The sequence below is a fragment of the Lampris incognitus genome, chromosome 17, assembly GCF_029633865.1.
Source record: "Lampris incognitus isolate fLamInc1 chromosome 17, fLamInc1.hap2, whole genome shotgun sequence".
Classification (NCBI taxonomy): domain Eukaryota; kingdom Metazoa; phylum Chordata; class Actinopteri; order Lampriformes; family Lampridae; genus Lampris; species Lampris incognitus.
In genome coordinates, this window is record NC_079227.1 from 11,844,313 (window position 1) to 11,863,980 (window position 19,668).

At 44.7% G+C, this 19,668-nt stretch overlaps 1 protein-coding gene across 1 annotated transcript in view; it reads left to right on the forward strand.

The window, feature by feature from the left end:
• rhbdl1 (rhomboid, veinlet-like 1 (Drosophila)) overlaps positions 1-19,668 on the forward strand; it is a 50,675-nt gene that overhangs the window by 9,022 nt on the left and 21,985 nt on the right. The window contains exons 2-4 of the mRNA XM_056297625.1: positions 10,366-10,590; positions 13,223-13,371; positions 14,738-14,936. Of these exons, the coding sequence (XP_056153600.1) occupies positions 10,366-10,590; positions 13,223-13,371; positions 14,738-14,936 (573 nt within the window). The remainder of the gene's footprint in view (positions 1-10,365; positions 10,591-13,222; positions 13,372-14,737; positions 14,937-19,668) is intronic.

The window sequence follows — 19,668 nt, forward strand, 5'->3', positions numbered from 1 at the left end:
TATCACTATCTCGGCGTTGCTGTCGTGGCCCCTCTTGTATAACACGGCGGTCTACCAGTAATCGTTTCATTTAGGCGTCCACTGCGCAGGGCATTTCATCTTATTTCATCTTAAAGCTGCGGGCTTTCACTCCTTCCATTCGCCGCTGACATGACGTCATGTTAGGTCAGATGGTGACGGGCGGCCCGAGGCCCGCTCGGACCGTCTTGCATTGGGGCCCGGAGCGGCTGGCCAGAAGTAAAATTCCAATCTAGAAAGGTCTAAACTAAAACCCAGAGGCATTGTGGGTTTTATAGTCCTGCCCACAGGTGTCTGTGATTGGTCTTTATGGCCACTGCGGCTGCTGGAACAAAGATTTAGGGAGAAAAAAAAAACAGAACTGGAACCGGGAACAAGGCCAAGACGCAGACGTGACATTGTGTGTGTGTGTGTGTGTACGTGTGCGTGCGTGCGTGCGTGCGTGCGAAGCCATTATCTCCTCTAAAGTGACTAAGACAACTCGGGGGAGTAAACACTATTTTCATCCTGTGGACCAGATGCAAGTGACTCTCTTGTGTCACAGGTGTTTCATTTCCGCACAATGCACTTCATAGTTTAGGAAGGCTAAGTGAATGATTTATCGGCTTGAATAAATGATGATCATCACTCCATGCCTGCAGGGTTTTTCAGGGCATGTGGGTCTTGGTGTGTGTGTGTGTGTGTGTGTGTGTGTGTGTGTGTGTGTGTGTGTGTGTGTGTGTGTGTGTGTGTGTGTGTGTGAAGTAGCTAGTTAGAATTCTCGCCTCACGTCAGTAGGGTCCTGGTTTAATCCCAGCTCATCTGTGTGGAGATTTACAAAGTGTCCACATATACATTTCCTCCCATGGACCGAAGACCTGGATGTGAGCTAAGTCGAGGCTCTAAAATAGTATAATGGTGTGTGTGTGATTGCGTGTGTGGGACCTGCGATGGACCAGTGACTTGTCTATGCAAGTCTCCCTGTTTTCAGCCTGATGCTTGCTGGGATAGCTTCTGGCACCCCAGCCATCATCATGAACTGGTTCCAGCAGATGTAGAGAACGTATGAATAAATACATCGGGAATTGGACAGCGGTGGAAGCTTAGCAGATGGTAATTTAGAGGGCTTTTATTGAAGGAATGCCACTATTTTGAGTAATTTCCACATGTAATACTTCAAATTATGAGTATTTTCCTGAAAATGTACACAAGATATGCCCAAGCATTGTAATAGCTGAAATGATGTATGTTATTCAGAATTACTTTTAATGGTTAAATGCTTTGACCAAGTGCCAAAGGGATTTAAAGGCATTCAGCACTTCCCACACAACCATTATAGATGTGCTTTTGAGCAAGGAATTTAAGCCATTAATTTCCTCAGTGATGCGGCAGATTGGGTAAATTTCCCGATGTGCGTGATGTGAAACTTCATGATTTATTAGACAAGCAGAGGATTAACGAATTAATGAGAGGTGGTAGCAACTGCCTCTCCTTGGATGGATATGGTTCTAGTAAACCCTGTGAATGCTGATTTACAATAAACCACACTAAGGTCCGTGTCCACTGCCGCGTGTTTTAATAGCCTTTGAACTACTTTAGCTAAAATAGTTATCTCTCATTAGCATTGAGCTGTGAGATATTGACCATGTGGTCCTGCTAATTAAACCATCAAGGACAGCAGCTAGAGCTGAGAGCAGCATGTGGTCTAAGGCCACATACAGCTACCAAGGACAGACACACACACACACACATACACACACGGACATACACACAAATTCAAATAAACTTACACTCGCTGTCACACATGCATTAACACACACACACACGTGCATGTAAACACATACACACATGTTTATACGTGTGTTTAAATATGTATGTGTGCGAATCCGTATGTTTATGTGTTTGTTTCAATATTTGCGTGTGAATGTGCATATGTATGCTTGTGTATGTCTTTGTATGACTTTGTGTGTGTGTGATAAGTGTGTTTACATATGTGTGTGCAAATCTGAGCCTTTCTGAGCATCTGTGTTTGTATTTTAACAATTGTGTTGTCTTTCTGTACATGTTTCTATGTGTGTTGCTATATATATATATATATATCAAATTACAGATGCAGGAAAAAAACCTTTACTACAAATATAAAAGTGACCCTTTTTTCCTGCATCTGTATTGATATTCTGCTCCTCATTAGTTGAGCTCTTCTATCAACACCATTGACGGTTTCGGGGAAAAAACGCTATATATATATATATGTAGTGTGTGTGTGTGTGTGTGTGTGTGTGTGTGTGTGTGTGTGTGTGTGTGTGTGTGTGTGTGTGTGCTGCCTCCTCACCACATAGCTCCTCTCACTGGAATATCTGGAAGCTCCTCATCCAAGTCCTACTCATCTGAGTCGGTGATAGGCTCCTTATCATCCAGCTGCCCTTTCTCTCTGCCCTACCTACACTTCAGAGGCTGTGAATGCTCACTTAGGAGGAGGCGGTCCCTCGGGTCGGAGCAGGGAATGCGAAATGACAATAGTGTCAAATGATGTCTCCCGGGAACGCTCGTGAGCATCCAATCTCCGAGAGGGAATCTGAGATTGTGTGTGTGTGTGTGTGTGTGTGTGTGTGTGTGTGTGTGTGTGTGTGTGTGTGTGTGTGTGTGTGTGTGTGTGTGTGTGTGTGTGTGTGTGTGTGTGTGTTTCGGGGGGCAGAGGAACCAGCAGCAGGTGCTGATAAGAATGAATTTCGGAAATATGGATGACATTTAGAGAGGTGAGAAGAAATGAAAACAGTGTTATGTGTTGAAACCTCTTATCTACATTCCAGTCCCCCAACTCTCACACCCCCCCCCCACACACACACACTTTTTACTGTGGACTGTTTAGTCTGCTGTAATGATGTTTTAAAAGTGTGTGTACGTGTGTGTGAGTGTGTGTAAGTGGTGATGATTGTCTTACCCTGCCTGTTCACCACTGGCCTCTAGTGTGTTTGTGCGTCTTGTTGTGAGTGACCTCAGAGACTAATGCCCCCCCCCCCCAGCCTCATATAAATTAGAAATGCATACCCTGGGTGTGATTTACATACAAAACAAGCATGCACTCGTTCGTGGGAACGCCAGCCTGCTGGCTCGACACCATGCTGGTTATCACTGCACCAACACCCCACCCCACCTCCCACCTCATTGTTCTGTTGCTAGCACCCTAATTACCCTGAATTATGGCGTCTCGCTCCACTAACTCTTACAACGCCAGACCAACTTGGCACGACTTCTGCTTATTCCTGATCAATTTCCCCTAAAAGGAAAAAAAAATCCTCTGTGTAGGGCCAATTACTTCATTACTTTTTGATGTGTTTATCATATCCTTTGTCCTCTGCTTCGTTTTTGTTCATTGGCTCGTGTTCGTTTCTTCATCGGCCCCTGGATTGTCTTCACCGCGTTCCCAGCGGCGTCCAGGTGCCATCAGTCTGCACATAGTAGCACCTAGCCGGTGAATTATGACCGTAGCGGTTTAGCTTGTGTTTCGCACCGTCTGCGGGGACTCTTCACAGCACAATCCCTCTTCTAAAGTTCGACCAGAGCGGCCTGTGAAGCATCGCGGACCATGACACACCTATAAACAAGGCCGGTTGAAACCAAAGGCTGCCTCCCTCTTTCCGCTCCCCGCCTTTTTCTTGCCCTGCCAAGTCATTTTTCGCACGGTGTCACAGAACGTGATGAATTTAATTTGGCTTATTAACGCTGAGCTCTGTGTGTTGGTAGTGAACACAGCACACAGCGGGAGGGTCCTGGGTTTGATCCCAACCTCTCTGCTTCCATGTTCTCGTTGTTTTTGTGTCCCGTTTCCTCCACAGACGCAACCAGTGTTGCAGTCGATATGGTCTCAATTTAGACCGAGACAAGGGCGAGACTAAAACCCACAAGGTCAAGATAGAGACCGCTTAGAATTATGATGTATAATATGTATTCTAACTAATTTGATTGATTTTTCATCAATATTTTTAGAAACTCCCATTGGTTTTCACCTGGATGGTGAAAGGTTATAGTTGGTTGTTTATGAAAGCCACCAAAATGAGATTCTCTCTCACTCTCTCTCTCTCTCCCTCCCTCCACCTACTTCGAAAACACTGTTTTCCCTCATCTCACCAAATAACTGGCCTTTAAATCCATGTCCTAATTTTTCCAATCTGCTAAATCTTGCCGTTAAACAGGAGGGAATGCAAAATGCACATTGTAGGAGATTGCTTATCTTTTTTTTATTCCCTTTTTCTCCCCAGTTGTATTTTTTTTGACCAACTACCCCACTCTTCAGAGCCATCCCCATTGCTGCTCCACCTCCTCTGCTGATCCGGGGAGGGCTGCAGACTACCACATGCCTCCTCCGATACATGTGGAGTCACCAACCACTTCTTTTCACCTGACAGTGAGGAGTGTTGCCAGGGGGACATAACGCGTAGGAGGATCACACTATTCCCCCCAGTCCCCCCCGAACAGGCGCCCCGACCGACCAGAGGAGGCACTAGTGCAGCAACCAGGACACATACCCACATCTGGCTTCCCACCCACAGACACGGCCAATTGTGTCTGTAGGGACGTCCGACCAAGCCGGAGGTAACAGAGATTCGAACTGGCAATCCCCATGTTGGTAGGCAACGGAATAAGGCGGTATGCTACCAGGATGCCCCCCATTACTTATCTTTTTAAGAAGGGTGAGTGGGCGGTCTTCACCTTTTTATATGAAATTTATCCAGACAGGAGGAAAGATGGGACTCAATCCTCTACCACAGGCATAGGCAACATGGTCCAGAAAGGTACGGTGTGGGTGCAGGTCTTGGTTCCAACCAAGCAGTTACACACCTGATTCTATTAGTCAACCAATAGTCTTTGCTAAGGACCTTGGTTTGTAGACTCAGGTGTTTAACTCCTTGGTCAGAACAAAGACCTGCACCCACACCGGACCTTTCTGGACCATGTTGCCTATCCCTGCTCTACCAGCAGGAATAAGCCTGTGACTCCAGAGACAGCAAACAAAACCATACAACTATCTCTGAGCACGAGATGAGTCTCATCATAGTCTAATAAACACTAATTCTTGTGGTAAATTGTAGTATTTTTTGGTGCCTAGGGAAGTGGATGCTTTGTTTTTAAAGCTAGAAGCAGGCTAAGTCAGTTAGCCAAACCACACCACTGGGTCAGCCCTGCGGGTTAGCTATCAAATAGGTTAGCGATCAGTTAAGTTTAGGTTATGGTAAGTGTTGTCTTAAGGTTAGGTAGAGGTTGAGGTGTTAAGTGAGATTATGGCTGGTCAGATTAAGTTTAGGTAAATTCAATGAAATAGGGTTGAGGGAACGTAAGCACGCTCACCAAACTACATGTAGGCCTTCGGATGCTGTTTGCCCACCGTACTGACAGATGTAGCATAGCATTGACAAAGAGGTTGTCGGTCCTTGTTTTGGTGCTTCCTATGGTCAAGTTCATGCCCAGTTCAAGTTATGAAACTGAACTGACAACCCCATTCTACGACCCCAATCACTGACTCCCAGCGTCGCACAGCCCGCTTTGGTGCCTTAGAGTGACCCAGACATTACAACCCATAAGCACAAATCCCTGTCTTGTACCGCCAAAACTGAACAAAACAGCTTTTCCTTTGTGTTCAGCTCGGCCTTTTGGGGTGGAACTTCTGTCATTGTTGCACGCGTTGGAATATTGGTTTACTTGTGAAACAAATTCTTTGCCGACAGTTCCATGCAGGAAGCTTATATTGTATTATCAATCACAATAGACACCCTCAACGTTGCCACACAACCGCTTTGCATTCATTTTGATCCAGCTGTTACTAGGCAACGCCTGTGCTTTTTCATCAATGCTCCCCTTTGGTGAACCACAGAACTAGCAGTGAATGGTTTCTGGAAGCCTCGGTCTATCACAGGACAATGCACTGTGACCATCTATTGTGTATTTTGGGTCAGCACTTTAGAAAGTCGTCTTTGATGCTGTGAGTGCAGGGTTAATTAAGGGAACTGTAAATTAACGTTGTGCGGATAAACTTAAATCCACATAAAGTATAATGACATTATGACAGATGTCGTCAAACAATCCAAAATCTCATTTTTGCCTTATAATTCAATTCAAACAAGCCACAATTCTATGATCGGCACAATACAAGGGTCCGTAGCAAAATATAGTGAAAGAATGAAAAGTATCTCCTATTCATATGGATTATTTATAATACACTGTGTTAACTCCTCTCTCTCTCTCAAACACAATCTAACAAACAGTCTAGTTTCAAGAACATCTTCTTTTCTCTGGTTACAAAATATTCTCATCTTTCCACCCAAATTAAGCCTTCTTCTCCCCTCTTCAGCTGCTGACTCGTCTCAGAGACCAAAATCGCAGACTCCCACTCATTCCTGTCAGGGTCCCAGACGAGGCAGCCAACATCGATCTGTTCTTGCCTCTCGACCTGCGAGCCTGCCTCTGTTGCAAAACCTTGGCAGAGCGGCTAGCATCTAAAACCTGAGCTTGTGGGTCTTGTACTGGAGCATCTTGTGTTGTTTATCCACAGAAAAGTGTCTGTTAACATGCATTTTAGATAACACACTGAAACACTACCGTCCCCATGCCTATTTACACTTGTTCAAAGTCTAGTCTAGTCTCCAACAAGAGTAAAAAACAGCATGGTAGTAGGGAGGTTAAGCGACTTTAGACTTAAAGTGATAGTGCAAAGGTCCTCTTTGGTATGGAAGTACCATAGTATGGGTTTGTCACAAGGTTTATCGGGTACGTCCTTCTCATCACATCATATTTGATTGAATCAATGCTTTCATTTCTACAGAGGGTTCAACAGGAAGGAAGCTCTTGTACCACAAACACATATAGTCTCAGCACTGACCAGAACCCAGTTTGCGTTAATCTACGTTAACCCAAATCTACTTTGCACTTCTCGTTGACAACACTTCGTCCAATCCTTTCTGAATTCGTGATAGCTTAACAATTCACTCATCGAATGAATGACCCTGCCGACATGACGTGACATGATATGAAACACAAACTGAAAATACGCTTCATTTCAGCTGACATAAAATCAATAGGCGACGCTTGCAGATTGGCCGTTAAGACAAGCAAAAAGGACATCGGTGCGAATGATCGACAGTAGTATCTGTTACGCTTCTGTCTCGTAAGATATCTCGCCTGTCAATTCAACGACCTTTTAGTGAATGATGGCTCATGCTAACGTAGTGCCGAGATGACTCACGGCTCTCCCTGAGACAGCTTGAAAGGAAGCCATCTTTTGTTAAAGGCTCGGCACGCCCACCGAGAAACCATAGATGAAAATGAGTGGGGGAAAAAAACGTTATTATTCAAACTTCAGCAGGGTCACGCGGAGATTAATTAAAATCTGGTAAATTAGATGTTTTGTCCAATCATCCAGCTTCTTGATGGATACACTCTGTGTCATTATGAGAGACAACCCATGACAAACAGGCGGCCATCTTTTTTGGGGGGGGTCCCCAATTGCATCCAGCCAATTACCCCACTCTTCTGAGCCTTCCAGCCGCTGCTCCACCCCCTCTGCCGATCCAGGGAGGGCTGCAGACTACCACATGCCTCCTCCAATACATGTGGAGTCGCCCGCCACTTCTTTTCACCTGACGGTGAGAAGTTTCTCCTGGGGGATGTAACGCGTGGGAGGATCACACTACTCCCCCCCCCCCCGTTCCCCCTCCCCCCTGAATAGGCGCCCTGCCAAACCAGAGGAGGTGCTAGTGCAGTGACCAGGACACATACCCACATCCGGCTTCCTACCCGCAATTGTGTCTGTAGGGACGCCCGACCAAGCCAGAGGTAACATGAGGTGGCCATTTTTTTTCTTATTTTTTTTTGAGGGGGGGGGGGTTCCTCTTTTTTCTCCTTAATTGTATCTGGCCCATTACCCCACTCGGAGCGGCCATCTTTTAATGGGGGAATTTAATATCGGAGATGATTTAGAAATTATATGTCTTTATGCATGCTCAATAATGATAATCGTTTATTAGTTGCCACGTCAGTTTATACATACAAGGAATTTCACTTGGTATGATGGATGCAAAACAAAGAATATAAGAGCACAAACGTGACACTTTAAATGATCTAGAAGTATCTGTACATTGGATCAGAGAATGATGGGTATCTCTCTCTGTACAGCACTTACATATTTAGTGTTGCATTTGTGGGAAACTTATTGCAGAGGTTGATGCAATTGCATCCCCCGGAGTCATGATGATGAAATGCGGAGCTTATAATGCTGTATAATTTAAATAAAGTTACTTGGTTTCATCAGCAAACTCAATGGTTTGGTTCATCGCAAATGTCTTGCCACGTGTTTCAGTGAGATTTATTTCATTTTATTCGTTTCTCGTGTACTGCGGGGTGACTAGGCTGTTTATGCGCTGCTTATCGTCCTAGAATGCAGTTTTAGACCCATATGTATTCAAAACATGTTCTCGTTTTGTCTTCGGAGTTTGATTAATGAAACGGCTCAAAGTTTTCCTCAGCAGCACAAAACAAACAGTCACCGTTCGTTTCCCTTCTCGCTCTCTTTATCTTATAACACACACGCACGCACTCACACACTTCTCATTTGACTTCCATTTTTTGATTCGGGTCTGAATTAATTTGTTTTTCTTTTCATTGGTCGTTTTGTTTTTTGATGTGCTGTTTCTCTCATTCAGTTTTTCATCAGTTTTTGTATTTCCATTTGTCATCTATTTTCCCTCCCTCTGAGATGGGATGATTTGATGAGCCCCTTGCCTTTGTTTTGATCAGTTTTAAGTGTCCAAACATATTTAAATCTGTGTTTCTCTCAAACAGATGAAGTATAAATTTGTGTCAGAAAACATTGCAGACTAAACTTCCTCCAAAAGAAGAAACAGGGACGCTCGAGGTGTCCTCTGGCCTCTGTCTAAAAATAAGAGAAGGGTTTGAACAGTAGTTTAAAGCTCAACATGGCACCTTCCAAGGGTCTCTTTTATTTTACAGGGTTTTGTTATGAGAAAGAAGAACTTTAAGCCAAAAGCAACACTTTAAAAATAAAAACAAAAGAAAATGTCTTTTGGCTCTGATATTTTTCATATTTAGTTCTCTAAGACAACATTTCCCCAAAATTTTTTTCTGGGGACCCACTTTTTAAAAAATGACAAGCCATCATGATCCAATTCACAATAGGCCTTATCTATCATTGTCCTTTAAAAAAACGCTTGATGTGGGTCCGCGGTGGTGTAGCGGTCTAAACATCGGCTTTGTGTCGATGCAGTTGCCCACTGGGGACCGGGGTTCGCGCCCCGGTCTCGTCAGATCCGACTATGGCCGGATTCGATGAAGCAGCAATAATTGGCAACGCTGTTTGCGGGAGGGGTGCGGAGTCGGCTTGTGTTTGTCACATGAATGCGTCTCTGTGTGTGTCGGAAAAAACAGTGGTTCGGCTTGGATTCGCCTTGTCACGAAAGTAGCGAAGCGTCTCCTTCAAGACTGCCGGCCAGAGAGATGCAGTTGGCGAACGCATGCAGTACGAGGGTGGGAGTTTGAACTAAAATAGGGATCGATTGGCCACTAAATTGGGAGAAAAAGGGAATCAGAAATAAATTAAAAACGCTTGATGTAATGAGCTGCCATCCCAGTGCTCCAAGTCTTACTGGTCGTGTGCTGAGCGGGTGTTATGTCAGAGCATTTAAACATTTCTCTGACACCTTCACATAGTTTACATGGACTCCTCCATGATGAGGACATTCTGATTAAAACTGACCTTCAGAGACACAGATTTGAGTTGTATGAACTCTAATTTCAATCTAAAATTTCAATCGTTTACATTCATTTACAGCACAGTGGCCCAGTGGTTAGAACTGTTGTCTCACAGAAAGAAGGTCCTGGGTTTGAACCCAAGGTCATCCCAGGTCCTTTCTGTGTGGAGTTTGCGTGTTCTCCCCGTGTCTGTGTGCACTCCTCTTGAGTGCTCCAGTTTCCTCCCAACATCGAAAATACATGCATGTTAGGTTAACGTTGGGTTCAAACTCCTGTCTGTGCCGCTGACCGAGGCATGGAAGGAAGAGCTGGAGTTGGTCCCCAGACGCTGCACTGCGGCTTCCAGTGTGTGCTGGGATGGGTTAAATACAGAGGTGAATTTCCCCACGGGGATTAATAAAGTATATCTTATCTCAACAGTTTATTATATTTTTACCATTAGTTTACTTTTCCTTTAATCTCTCTCTTTCTCTCTCTCTCTCTCACTCACTCTCTCTCTCTCTCTCTCTCTCTCTCTCTCTCTCTCTCTCTCTCTCTCTCTCTCTCTCTCTCTCTCTCTCTCTCTCTCTCTCTCTCTCTCTCTCTCTCTCTCTCTCTCTCTCTCTCTAGATGAGCAGTAAGCGCTCCAGCAGTTTCCGTCGGGCCATTGCCAATGGCCGCCGCACGCTGCAGAGGGAGATCCTGCTGGACGAGACGGGCCTGGGCGTCTACAAACGCTTCGTGCGCTACGTGGCCTACGAGATCCTGCCCTGTGAGACCGACCGGCGCTGGTACTTCCACCAGAACCGCCTGTGCCCGCCGCCGGTCTTCATGGCCATCGTCACCATTGTCCAGGTGAGGTTGGTGGGACGTCGTTGGAGGCTGGGCCTAAATGCTGCACCCCGTTCAATTTGGGAAGTGGGGATTTCCCAGTTGCTAAGTCAGGTTTTCAAATTAAAAGCACTCTGGTGCAGCATCTTGGCCAAGCCAAGCAGGACCGTGGATACTAGGAAAAAAAGATGTTGGTGAGGCAGGTCTTACTATAGCCCCATATGTGACCCCATCTATTTGTACCCATCTGTTACTCTGAGATGGGGTCATGCAAGCTTAACATATGCAGCTATAAGGAATAAATCAAAAAGCCATTTTTTACCTGTTTTTAATTAGCTATAGCATTTTCATAGGTATCTTCGAGATCCCCAAGGTCTCTGCATTCCAACCACAAGGGTAAAATATTTAACCAGGATGAAATAAATGTTTAAATCCAATATTTCAACAGCCTGTACTGTTGATTTTGGGTTCAATGATGGCTCCGTCTGCTGCACTTGTTTGCTTTGCGTTATGATAACGTACAGTGAAGTTCGAAGATGGCTCTGTTAGCTGTATCTGTGTGTGACAGAGCCATCTTTATGCTGTTGAAATGTTAGATTTATACATTTGCTTCGTCCCAGTTAAACATTCTACCCCATCCACTGGTATGCAGAGACCTTGGGGAACACAGTGATACCTTAATATAGGTGATTGAAAACAGATAAAAAAATAACTTTTTTGATTTATTCATACCTGCACATGGTACGCTTATGTGACCCAATCTCAGAGTAACAGAAGGGTACAATGGGGCGGCATGGCTCAAGAGGTAGAGTGGATCAAGTGGTGAAATATCTCTTCATGCCCCTGCAGAATTTTGCAGAACTGGATTTAACTCATTAGGACAGGAGTTAAATTCTGGCCAGGTGCAATTTTATATATGTCTTCAAAATGGCATCAATTCATTGACCAGTTACCACATGGAGGTTTTTCAGATTTAAAAGCAGTGCCCGAAATAGGATTTTTCTGTCACGAAGTTTGAGTAAATCACGAATGCCATCCACTCACATTTCACGTCGAATCCTTTCTTGTTCTGGGACATCACACAATTGTACCTTAGCAAATCCAGGGCCGAGGCTCTCACCTGAGCTTCTCAGTTGAAACTCCAACTTATTGCATTATTTCTTGGAAGACTTCAGCAATCCCGACGTCCTGAAGCTGGAAAAAAGTGAAAGTGCCAGGTTTCATTTGGTCATTAGATGGGCAGTGTCAGTTGGACCAATAACATCAAATCGGTTTAATGATTATGCCGTTGCGTTGGGCCCACTTAAAGACCCATGTGTTAAAACTACACAGGATGTTGGCTGGTAACCCTTAAAGTTGACTAAAATACTGTTCCGTTATCTCAGCCTGTTAGCTCTCACACACCTTACAAGCTTTTAAGCTTGAGCGTGTTATAACTATTTTTTAACTGTAACGCAGCTTACTCATGTCATGTGATATGCTACTTCAGTGCACTTTAACAACACTTATTACTGGGACTACAACATAAAACTGCAGATGAACATTTAATATCCAGAAATTCACATTATAGATACTACCACTGACGATGCCTGTAACCAGTTGGCCACAATTTTGAACATTGACCATACACGGTCCACCCATGAACCAGGTTTTGACCTAATCTTGTTGAACCCAGACCTCATTAAAATGTTGTCCAGCATCGTTTTGACATTACATTAAAAAAGAAAGAAATCATTGTTTGCTTTAGTATTGCTTGTGACTTTTATGAATTTTCTCACTTGGTGTGTATATAGCCCCATATGAGGTAATTGTTTAAGCCTTATAAAACCCACTGGATCTGCTTTTCAAAAATGGGAAGTTCACAGTGCACTTAGACATATGTCTTAATATCTAACACCCAAAAAATAGTCATAAGCCATTTTTTCATGACGTCAAAATTACTTTTTTTATTTAGTTTATTTTATTTATCCTTTATTCAACCAGAGAGGTTCTGTTGAGATACAGTATCTCTTCTGTCAGGGAGTCCTGGTAAGATACGTGGTCCTTGTCAAATCTCGGCATGCTGTAGCTGATGCTACAGGACTTCCTGTTCTCACCAGTCTGGAAGTGTGCTGATAAACTGGGATGAAATGTGTCAGCTGCAAGAAGGCCCATCCCAATCAAATCAGCTTTTTCTCCTGTTTAAAATACATTGTGAATAAACAGAAAAGAAAATGGGTTTGACTGGACTTTGAGCTTCCTTTTGTAGGAAAGGAGCTGCGTCATGGTTCGCCCCATTGGACTGAATCAAAGATTAAGCAAAGTGTCAAGTTCCTCAATACTGATGCGATAAGCGAAGTTTTTGTTTGTTCAGTACATGACAATGTTTTAAATTAAGTCTGGAATTAAAAATTGATATGTGAGTACACATTTCTTTGCTTTTCTGACTGAAACTTGCTCTGGTGAACAACACGGTTGGTCCAAAATGCTGTTTAACGCATTTGGTGTTGCAAAAGCAGTTCCCTTTCTTCTTTTAATGTTTGCTTTACCAAACCAAAATGGGTTTGTCATTGAGAGCAAACTTCTGTAACGTGTTGTCCTCTCACTCTCTCTCTCCCTCTCTCTCGCTCTCTCTCTCTCTCTCTCTCTCTCTCTCTCTCTCTCTCTCTCACCACAGATCATTGTGTTTATGTGTTACGGGGTCATGCTGAACAAGTGGGTTCTGCAGACCTACCAGCCCGACTTCATGAAGAGTCCCCTGGTTTACCATCCGGGCCACCGGGCTCAAGTGTGGCGGTTCTTCAGCTACATGTTCATGCATGTTGGGTGAGTGGATCGCCCCGGGTCCAGGCCCTCTGATCCCTCAGCGCTACTCCTATTGCATTGCATAAACATGACTTCAGCCTTCATTTGTGTTCAAACTGGTTCTATTTTAAGCTGCACGATCACAAGCATAAAGTCAAAGGTAACACAAGGTAACCCAGTATCATGCCAAAGCGTGTAATACACCCGCCGGTCCAATGTGTCAGTGTCACAGTTTGCCTCACTCAGGCATGAAAAGTGCATGGGTGTATGAAGGTGCAGTGCCAGTAGGGGGCGATGATTAGAGTTAGGGTTCGACTCTCTACCGCCAAATTGAAATGTAATTAACATGACAACACTCATAGGCAACATAAAACATTTTACATTTTTAAAAATATAGCAGCCATGTGTCTTCTTCTTACCTGATGGGGAGGGATTTTGGAAAATGCTGGATGCTTCTTTTCCTCCATTGGGAGTTGCTGGAATTGAGTTAATCATCGCCTTCTGCTGGCACTGCACCTTCATACAAGTGTGTACTTTTCACGCCTGAGTGAGGCAAACCGTGACACTGACACTTGGACCGGCGGGTGTATTACATGCTTTGGCGTGATACTGGGCTTCACAAGGAGGGGTGTCCGAGTAGCGTAGCGGTCTATTGCATTACCTACCAGCACGGAGATCACCGGTTCGAATCCCCATGTTACCGCTGGCTTGGTCGAGCGTCCCCACAGACACAATTGGCTGTGTCTGAGGGTGGTATGCCAGATGTGGGTATGTGTCCTGGTCACTACACTAGTGCCTCCTCTGGTCGGTCAGGGTGCCTGTTCGGGGGGGGGACTGGGGGGAATAGCTGGATCTTCCCACACGCTACGTCCCCCTGGTGAAACTCCTCACTGTCAGGTGAAAAGAAGTGGCTGGTGACTCCAGATGTATTGGAGGAGACACGTGGTAGTCTGCAGTCCTCCCCAGATCAGCAGAGGGGGTGGAGCAGCGACCGGGACGGCTCAGAAGAGTGGGTTAATTGGCCAAGTACAACTGGGGAGCAAAGGGGAAAATCCAAAAAAAAAAAACCCACAATGTTGAGGAAAATCAGAGCACTCCTGTCACGATAGACATATTACTAGGAAATAATGTGTAGAGCGGGTATCAACGCACAACACACCGTGAGAGAATTTTTTCTGGTTCACCGAAAATAAAGTGTGCTGTGATTTAGAAACCTAAACCACAGCACACCAATACTTCTCAAATATAGAACAGAAGCAAACCTGAACAGACGCACATAGATAGACCCGTCTGATAAAACCTGATCAGACATTCACATAAGGAAACGGGAGGAAAGAATAAGACCTGGTCAACATCATCTCGTTCTCTCTCCGGTCCTCCTCTCCAGGTTGGAGCAGCTCGGTTTCAATGCTCTCCTCCAGCTGATGATCGGCGTCCCGCTGGAAATGGTCCATGGCATCTTACGGATAAGTCTGCTGTACATGGCAGGAGTCGTGGCGGGTAAGCGTCAACGAGAGGACCCCGGTGGTCGGTGGAACTATGGGGCTAATAGGGGCATCCTGGTGGTTCACCCTAATCCTGAGGATGTACATGCAATCAAATTCTGATCCTTAGCAGCACTGGTGAATCTAAGGCAATAGCTAATCCAAGAATATGTAGATCATGAATGCTGTAGCTGCTCATTTTGATGGTGAACGTCCAGTAGGGTACAGATCTTCAACAGTGGGTCCGCGACCCCTAGGGGGTCCTCAGAGTTACTGCAGAGGGTCCGCCAAATTATTTGATCCCAAACGTTTTTTTCTTCCAAAAATATGTCCAAAAATACACTAACATAAATACAACTTATAATAAGCAAAGATAAATCTTCCTATTCATTAAAAAAAATTACAACATTGAAGATACCCATGAATCCTCATGCAATAATGTGATCACCCTGAAAGCTGGGCACCAGCTAGCTAGCCTATGCTAAACCACTCTATGTGCTGCGCCAGTAAAACACTGGAAAGAATTGCATGCCATATTAGCCAAATAGGAACGTATTATTAGCCTACGTATACGACCATTCTTATTTTAGTGTGATCTACAATGGATCGCCGTTTAACTTCTCAACCAAGAAAGTCTGACAGACCCTGCACTTCATCACGAACCACTGGCGAAAGTTCAGAGGATGAGGCTAACGCACCTGCTAACAGCCATGCTACAACTGCTGCTGAGCGCAAAATGAGAGAAGACCAGAAAATATTCAGAGAATTATCTTGAGTTTGGGTCTACCTTTAAAGAGACCAAGGGCATTGAATTACCAGTGTGTGTCATCTGCTCTGCCGTGCTGTCAAACAAAAGTATGACGCCGTCAGAGCCACGGCGCCACTTGGAGACAACCCATACTCGCTTGAAAGAAAAACCAGTGGAATACTTTCAGGCCCATCTCAAATCTCTCACAGGCCAACGGACGTTCATGAGACAATCAGCTAAGGTTGGCGAGCTAGCTTTGAAAGCCTCTAATCAAGTTGCTCTTCAGATCGCTCAGAACAAAAAGCCGCGCACAACTGCCGAGGATTTAATATCGCCGCAGCCAGTGATACGTGCAAAACAATGTTTGAGAATGATGAGTTTGTTAATAAACTGAAAAGCATTCTGTTGTCGGACTCAACCTTTGGTCGCCGTATTGATGACATGGCATCTGATGTGAGGGTGCAACTAGTAGAGAAACTGAGGTTGGCAGAGGCTTTTGCATTACAATTGGATGAATCCACAGGTGTAATAGGGATGTAATAGGGGGTCCCTCCACCGTGTCTCTATCAGCCAAGGGGTCCTTGGCCTGAAAAACGTCGAAGACCTCTGCAGTAGGGTCTTCACAGGGAAAAGTGATTTAGCACGTGGTGTTTTACATCCACACCATACTGCCAAGTGTAGAAGAATAGGGGAGACGGGTCACAAAAGAAGGCTGCGAGAGGGTGGATGAGACACATATTTCAGACCACTTGAAATCTGGATGTGGCAATTAAGTAACCACCCCATAAATATTTCTCTAAGGCGTCTTGGCATTCAGGACTTTTGAATCCACGCTGTCTCTTGAACTGTATGTAGATTTTTTTTCTCAGTCCATTACAGTAGAAATCACATCCACACTGACGCACGCACCAGCCCATCCTGCTGTTATCTGCTGTTTGTTCCAGAGCTCATAAATCACTTGCCGATGGTTAAACGACTCCCTTCGTGACCCATAACCGAACTCGCATTGACTGATATTCCTTCACGTTCAGCAACCAGGGTTCTTCCGACTCCTTTTGATGGGGTTGTGATGAGAAATGAAGTCTTTTATTTTATTATTTTTTCGTCCTTTGTCTCCACTCTGCATGCTGTGAGATAGAGAACACACGACTGTAAACTCGTTGCCGAATAACACACACACACACTGATAAAAACAGACACACACATACACACACATACACTTATGCATGCACACACTCAGTGCTCATGAATTATTGGGGCTTTTATTCATTTTTGTGATGATGACAGAGTGAGAGAGGGGAGCTGGGGCAGAATAGAGAGCGTGAGAGAGGCAGTTATGGCAAGAGAGAGAAAGAGATATTCAGGGCAGGGGAGAGAGAGTATTGCCTGGGTTTTCTCGGGGGATTTAGCCTCAGCTGCAGCCTGATCGGGGGTGGGGGGGGGGACATTGCCAGCACGACCCTGTACTGCATTTATTTGAATTTGTCATGCTGTTATTTGATTATTTGCTGTAGACAGTGAATTAGTATTTTACAATCGGAATTTGTTTCGCACAGTTCGCTGCTGAGTGCAATGGTTTGAAATTGAATTTGGTCTGTGTTGAGCTTCTTTTTCCTCACCTCACCATATTGTCGAGTAAAGATCCAACATCAAATTGATTGTGGAAAAAATTTTTTGTACATTTTATTTAATCTGGTTTGACCAGGTCACTGCAAGATGAAGAATGTCTTTGTCAAAGGAGGGCTGGTCCAGGAAACGACAGCATCGATTACAAACAAAATGAATTTCAGACCAGCAGTATTAAAAAAACATTACAGTAATTTGAAATAGATTAGAGGACACACTGTAAAAGATTCAGTTTAGTCTGGCAAAGTATGATGAGTAGAAAACAGGAAAGAGTAAACTGATTTTTTTTTTTTTACAGTGGAAGTAAAATTCTTGTTAGATATGGCCACATCTTGACAGATGGGTCTGGAGGCATAGGAACCAGTTACAAGACTATCGAAAATTTTGTTGAAAATGTCAATTTTTCCAAAGACGAAGTACTGTTCAGCGGTCTTATCAAGCTAGGTCTCGAATGTTTGAAGTGCCAGACTAGTATCTCTGGGTGTTGAGTTCCCGTTCATATTCACCCTGGTACTGCCCAGGAAGAACTCCATCAGTCCTTCAACTTCAGTATAGGATTTAAATATAGGATTTGAAGGTTGCAAAACCACTGGACTTTGAAAGTGTACAGAATGTACACTTTTTGTTTGCGTGTGTATGTGTGTGATTGTATGTATTTGTCTGTGACTGAGTGTGTGCATACATGTGTGTTTATGTTTGTGTGTGTGTGTGTGTGTTTAAATACATGAATATGAGTCAGTGTGTGTATGGGGGGTGCAGCCTAGCGGGGGGGGGGCAGCCTAGCAGTCATTCCAGTCTATTTCTGACCTGCTTAGTGGAGGACCTCCTACAGTGGGAGGGATCCACTACTCCTTCCAGGTTAAAGGTTACCAGATGGAGCGCCTCCGTAGCCGAATGGTTAGATCGCATATCACATGGCCACATGGTTGCAACCGTTGCCGATTTGAATCCAGCCGACAAACTTTGTTGCCTGTCTTACCCTTGTCTCTCTTTCCTCATGTCCTGTCTGTCTCCAATATCACTAATTAATAAAGGTATAAAAAACACCTCTTGGGCAGCATGGCGGTGCAGTGGTTAGCGCGGTTGCCTCACAGCAAGAAGGTCCTGGGTTCGAGCCCCGGGGTAGTCCAACCTTGGGGGTCGTCCCAGGTCGTCCTCTGTGTGGAGTTTGCATGTTCTCCCCGTGTCTGCGTGGGTTTCCTCCGGGTGCTCCAGTTTCCTCCCACAATCCAAAGACATGTAGGTCAGGTGAATCGGCCGTACTAAATTGTCCCTAGGTGTGTGTGTGTGTGTGTGTGTGTGTGTGTGTGTTTGTGTGTTGGCCCTGTGATGGACTGGCGGCCTGTCGAGGGTGTCTCCCCACCTGCCGCCCAATGACTGCCAGGATAGGCTCCAGCATCCCCGCGACCCTGAGTAAGGATAAATGGTTTGGATAATAAATGAATGAATGAATAAAAAACACCACAAAAAAAAGCAAAGCACACCAGATGTCAACAGCTCAGGCACCCTGGGAGGCTGATGAAATCACAAACCTCCAAGATCACACTCACGCACACACCCTGGCAGCTTTATGGGCCTGCTCACAAGCCGTAGTACCAGGCTTAAAGCTTTGTGCTGCTTTGAGTTAAGGAATGCGTGTTATTTTTGGGCATTGTACCAGATGTTGTTGAAATATCATCCGTGGCTGGGAGATCAGCCGTATATCCTTAGGTGAGTGTTTTATGAGTTAATTTTACACTCTGTGTGTGTGTGTGTGTGTGTGTGCCTAAATTTAATGTTTTGAGTTGTGTGTATTCTTTACAGATGGTCCATAGCAGACGGACAGCATCCTGTATAGTCTTCATTTTAATGGGCCTGTCTGTAAGAACAGGCTTTCCAGAGAGAGTCAGAATCTATGCAGGGCTTGCGAGTACTGAGTGAAGCATGTGTTGTGTTCTCCTGTTTTTCTTTTGTTGCTGTATCGCTGTTTCTAGTCAGTCACGCAAGGTCTTGTCCTGCCACGCTGGATCATGTCAGGCGTCGCCATCAACTACCGCAAACGTTGCTAATGTTGGCGACAGCGGCGCTAAAAGAAGCTTGGTTTTGTTCAGCAGGTACATTCAGTGAATAACTGCTGCCGGTGTGGCCTCTGTGATCACGCTTGCTAACACGTTTCATGGGTTTTTTGACCTTTGGGCGTCCTTACGAATCTCAAAGAAGTGTTTTATGTAAATAAGGTGCGATTATGTGTCTGCCGTGTGGGTGGAAACGTTTCTCTACTAATGGGTACAGAATGCAGCACATGCCTTAGCGTGAACCCTTCCTTGTGGATGCTCTCGGGTTTGCTTTTTTACAGTAAATTGTTCAATTTGTATGCAAATTAAAGAGGATGACATCACATCCATAGGAAGGTATCATGCCGAGTTGTCCTCGATTTGAAGAATCTGGTTGAACGGGGGAAAGGACCTTGTCCTGCTCTTT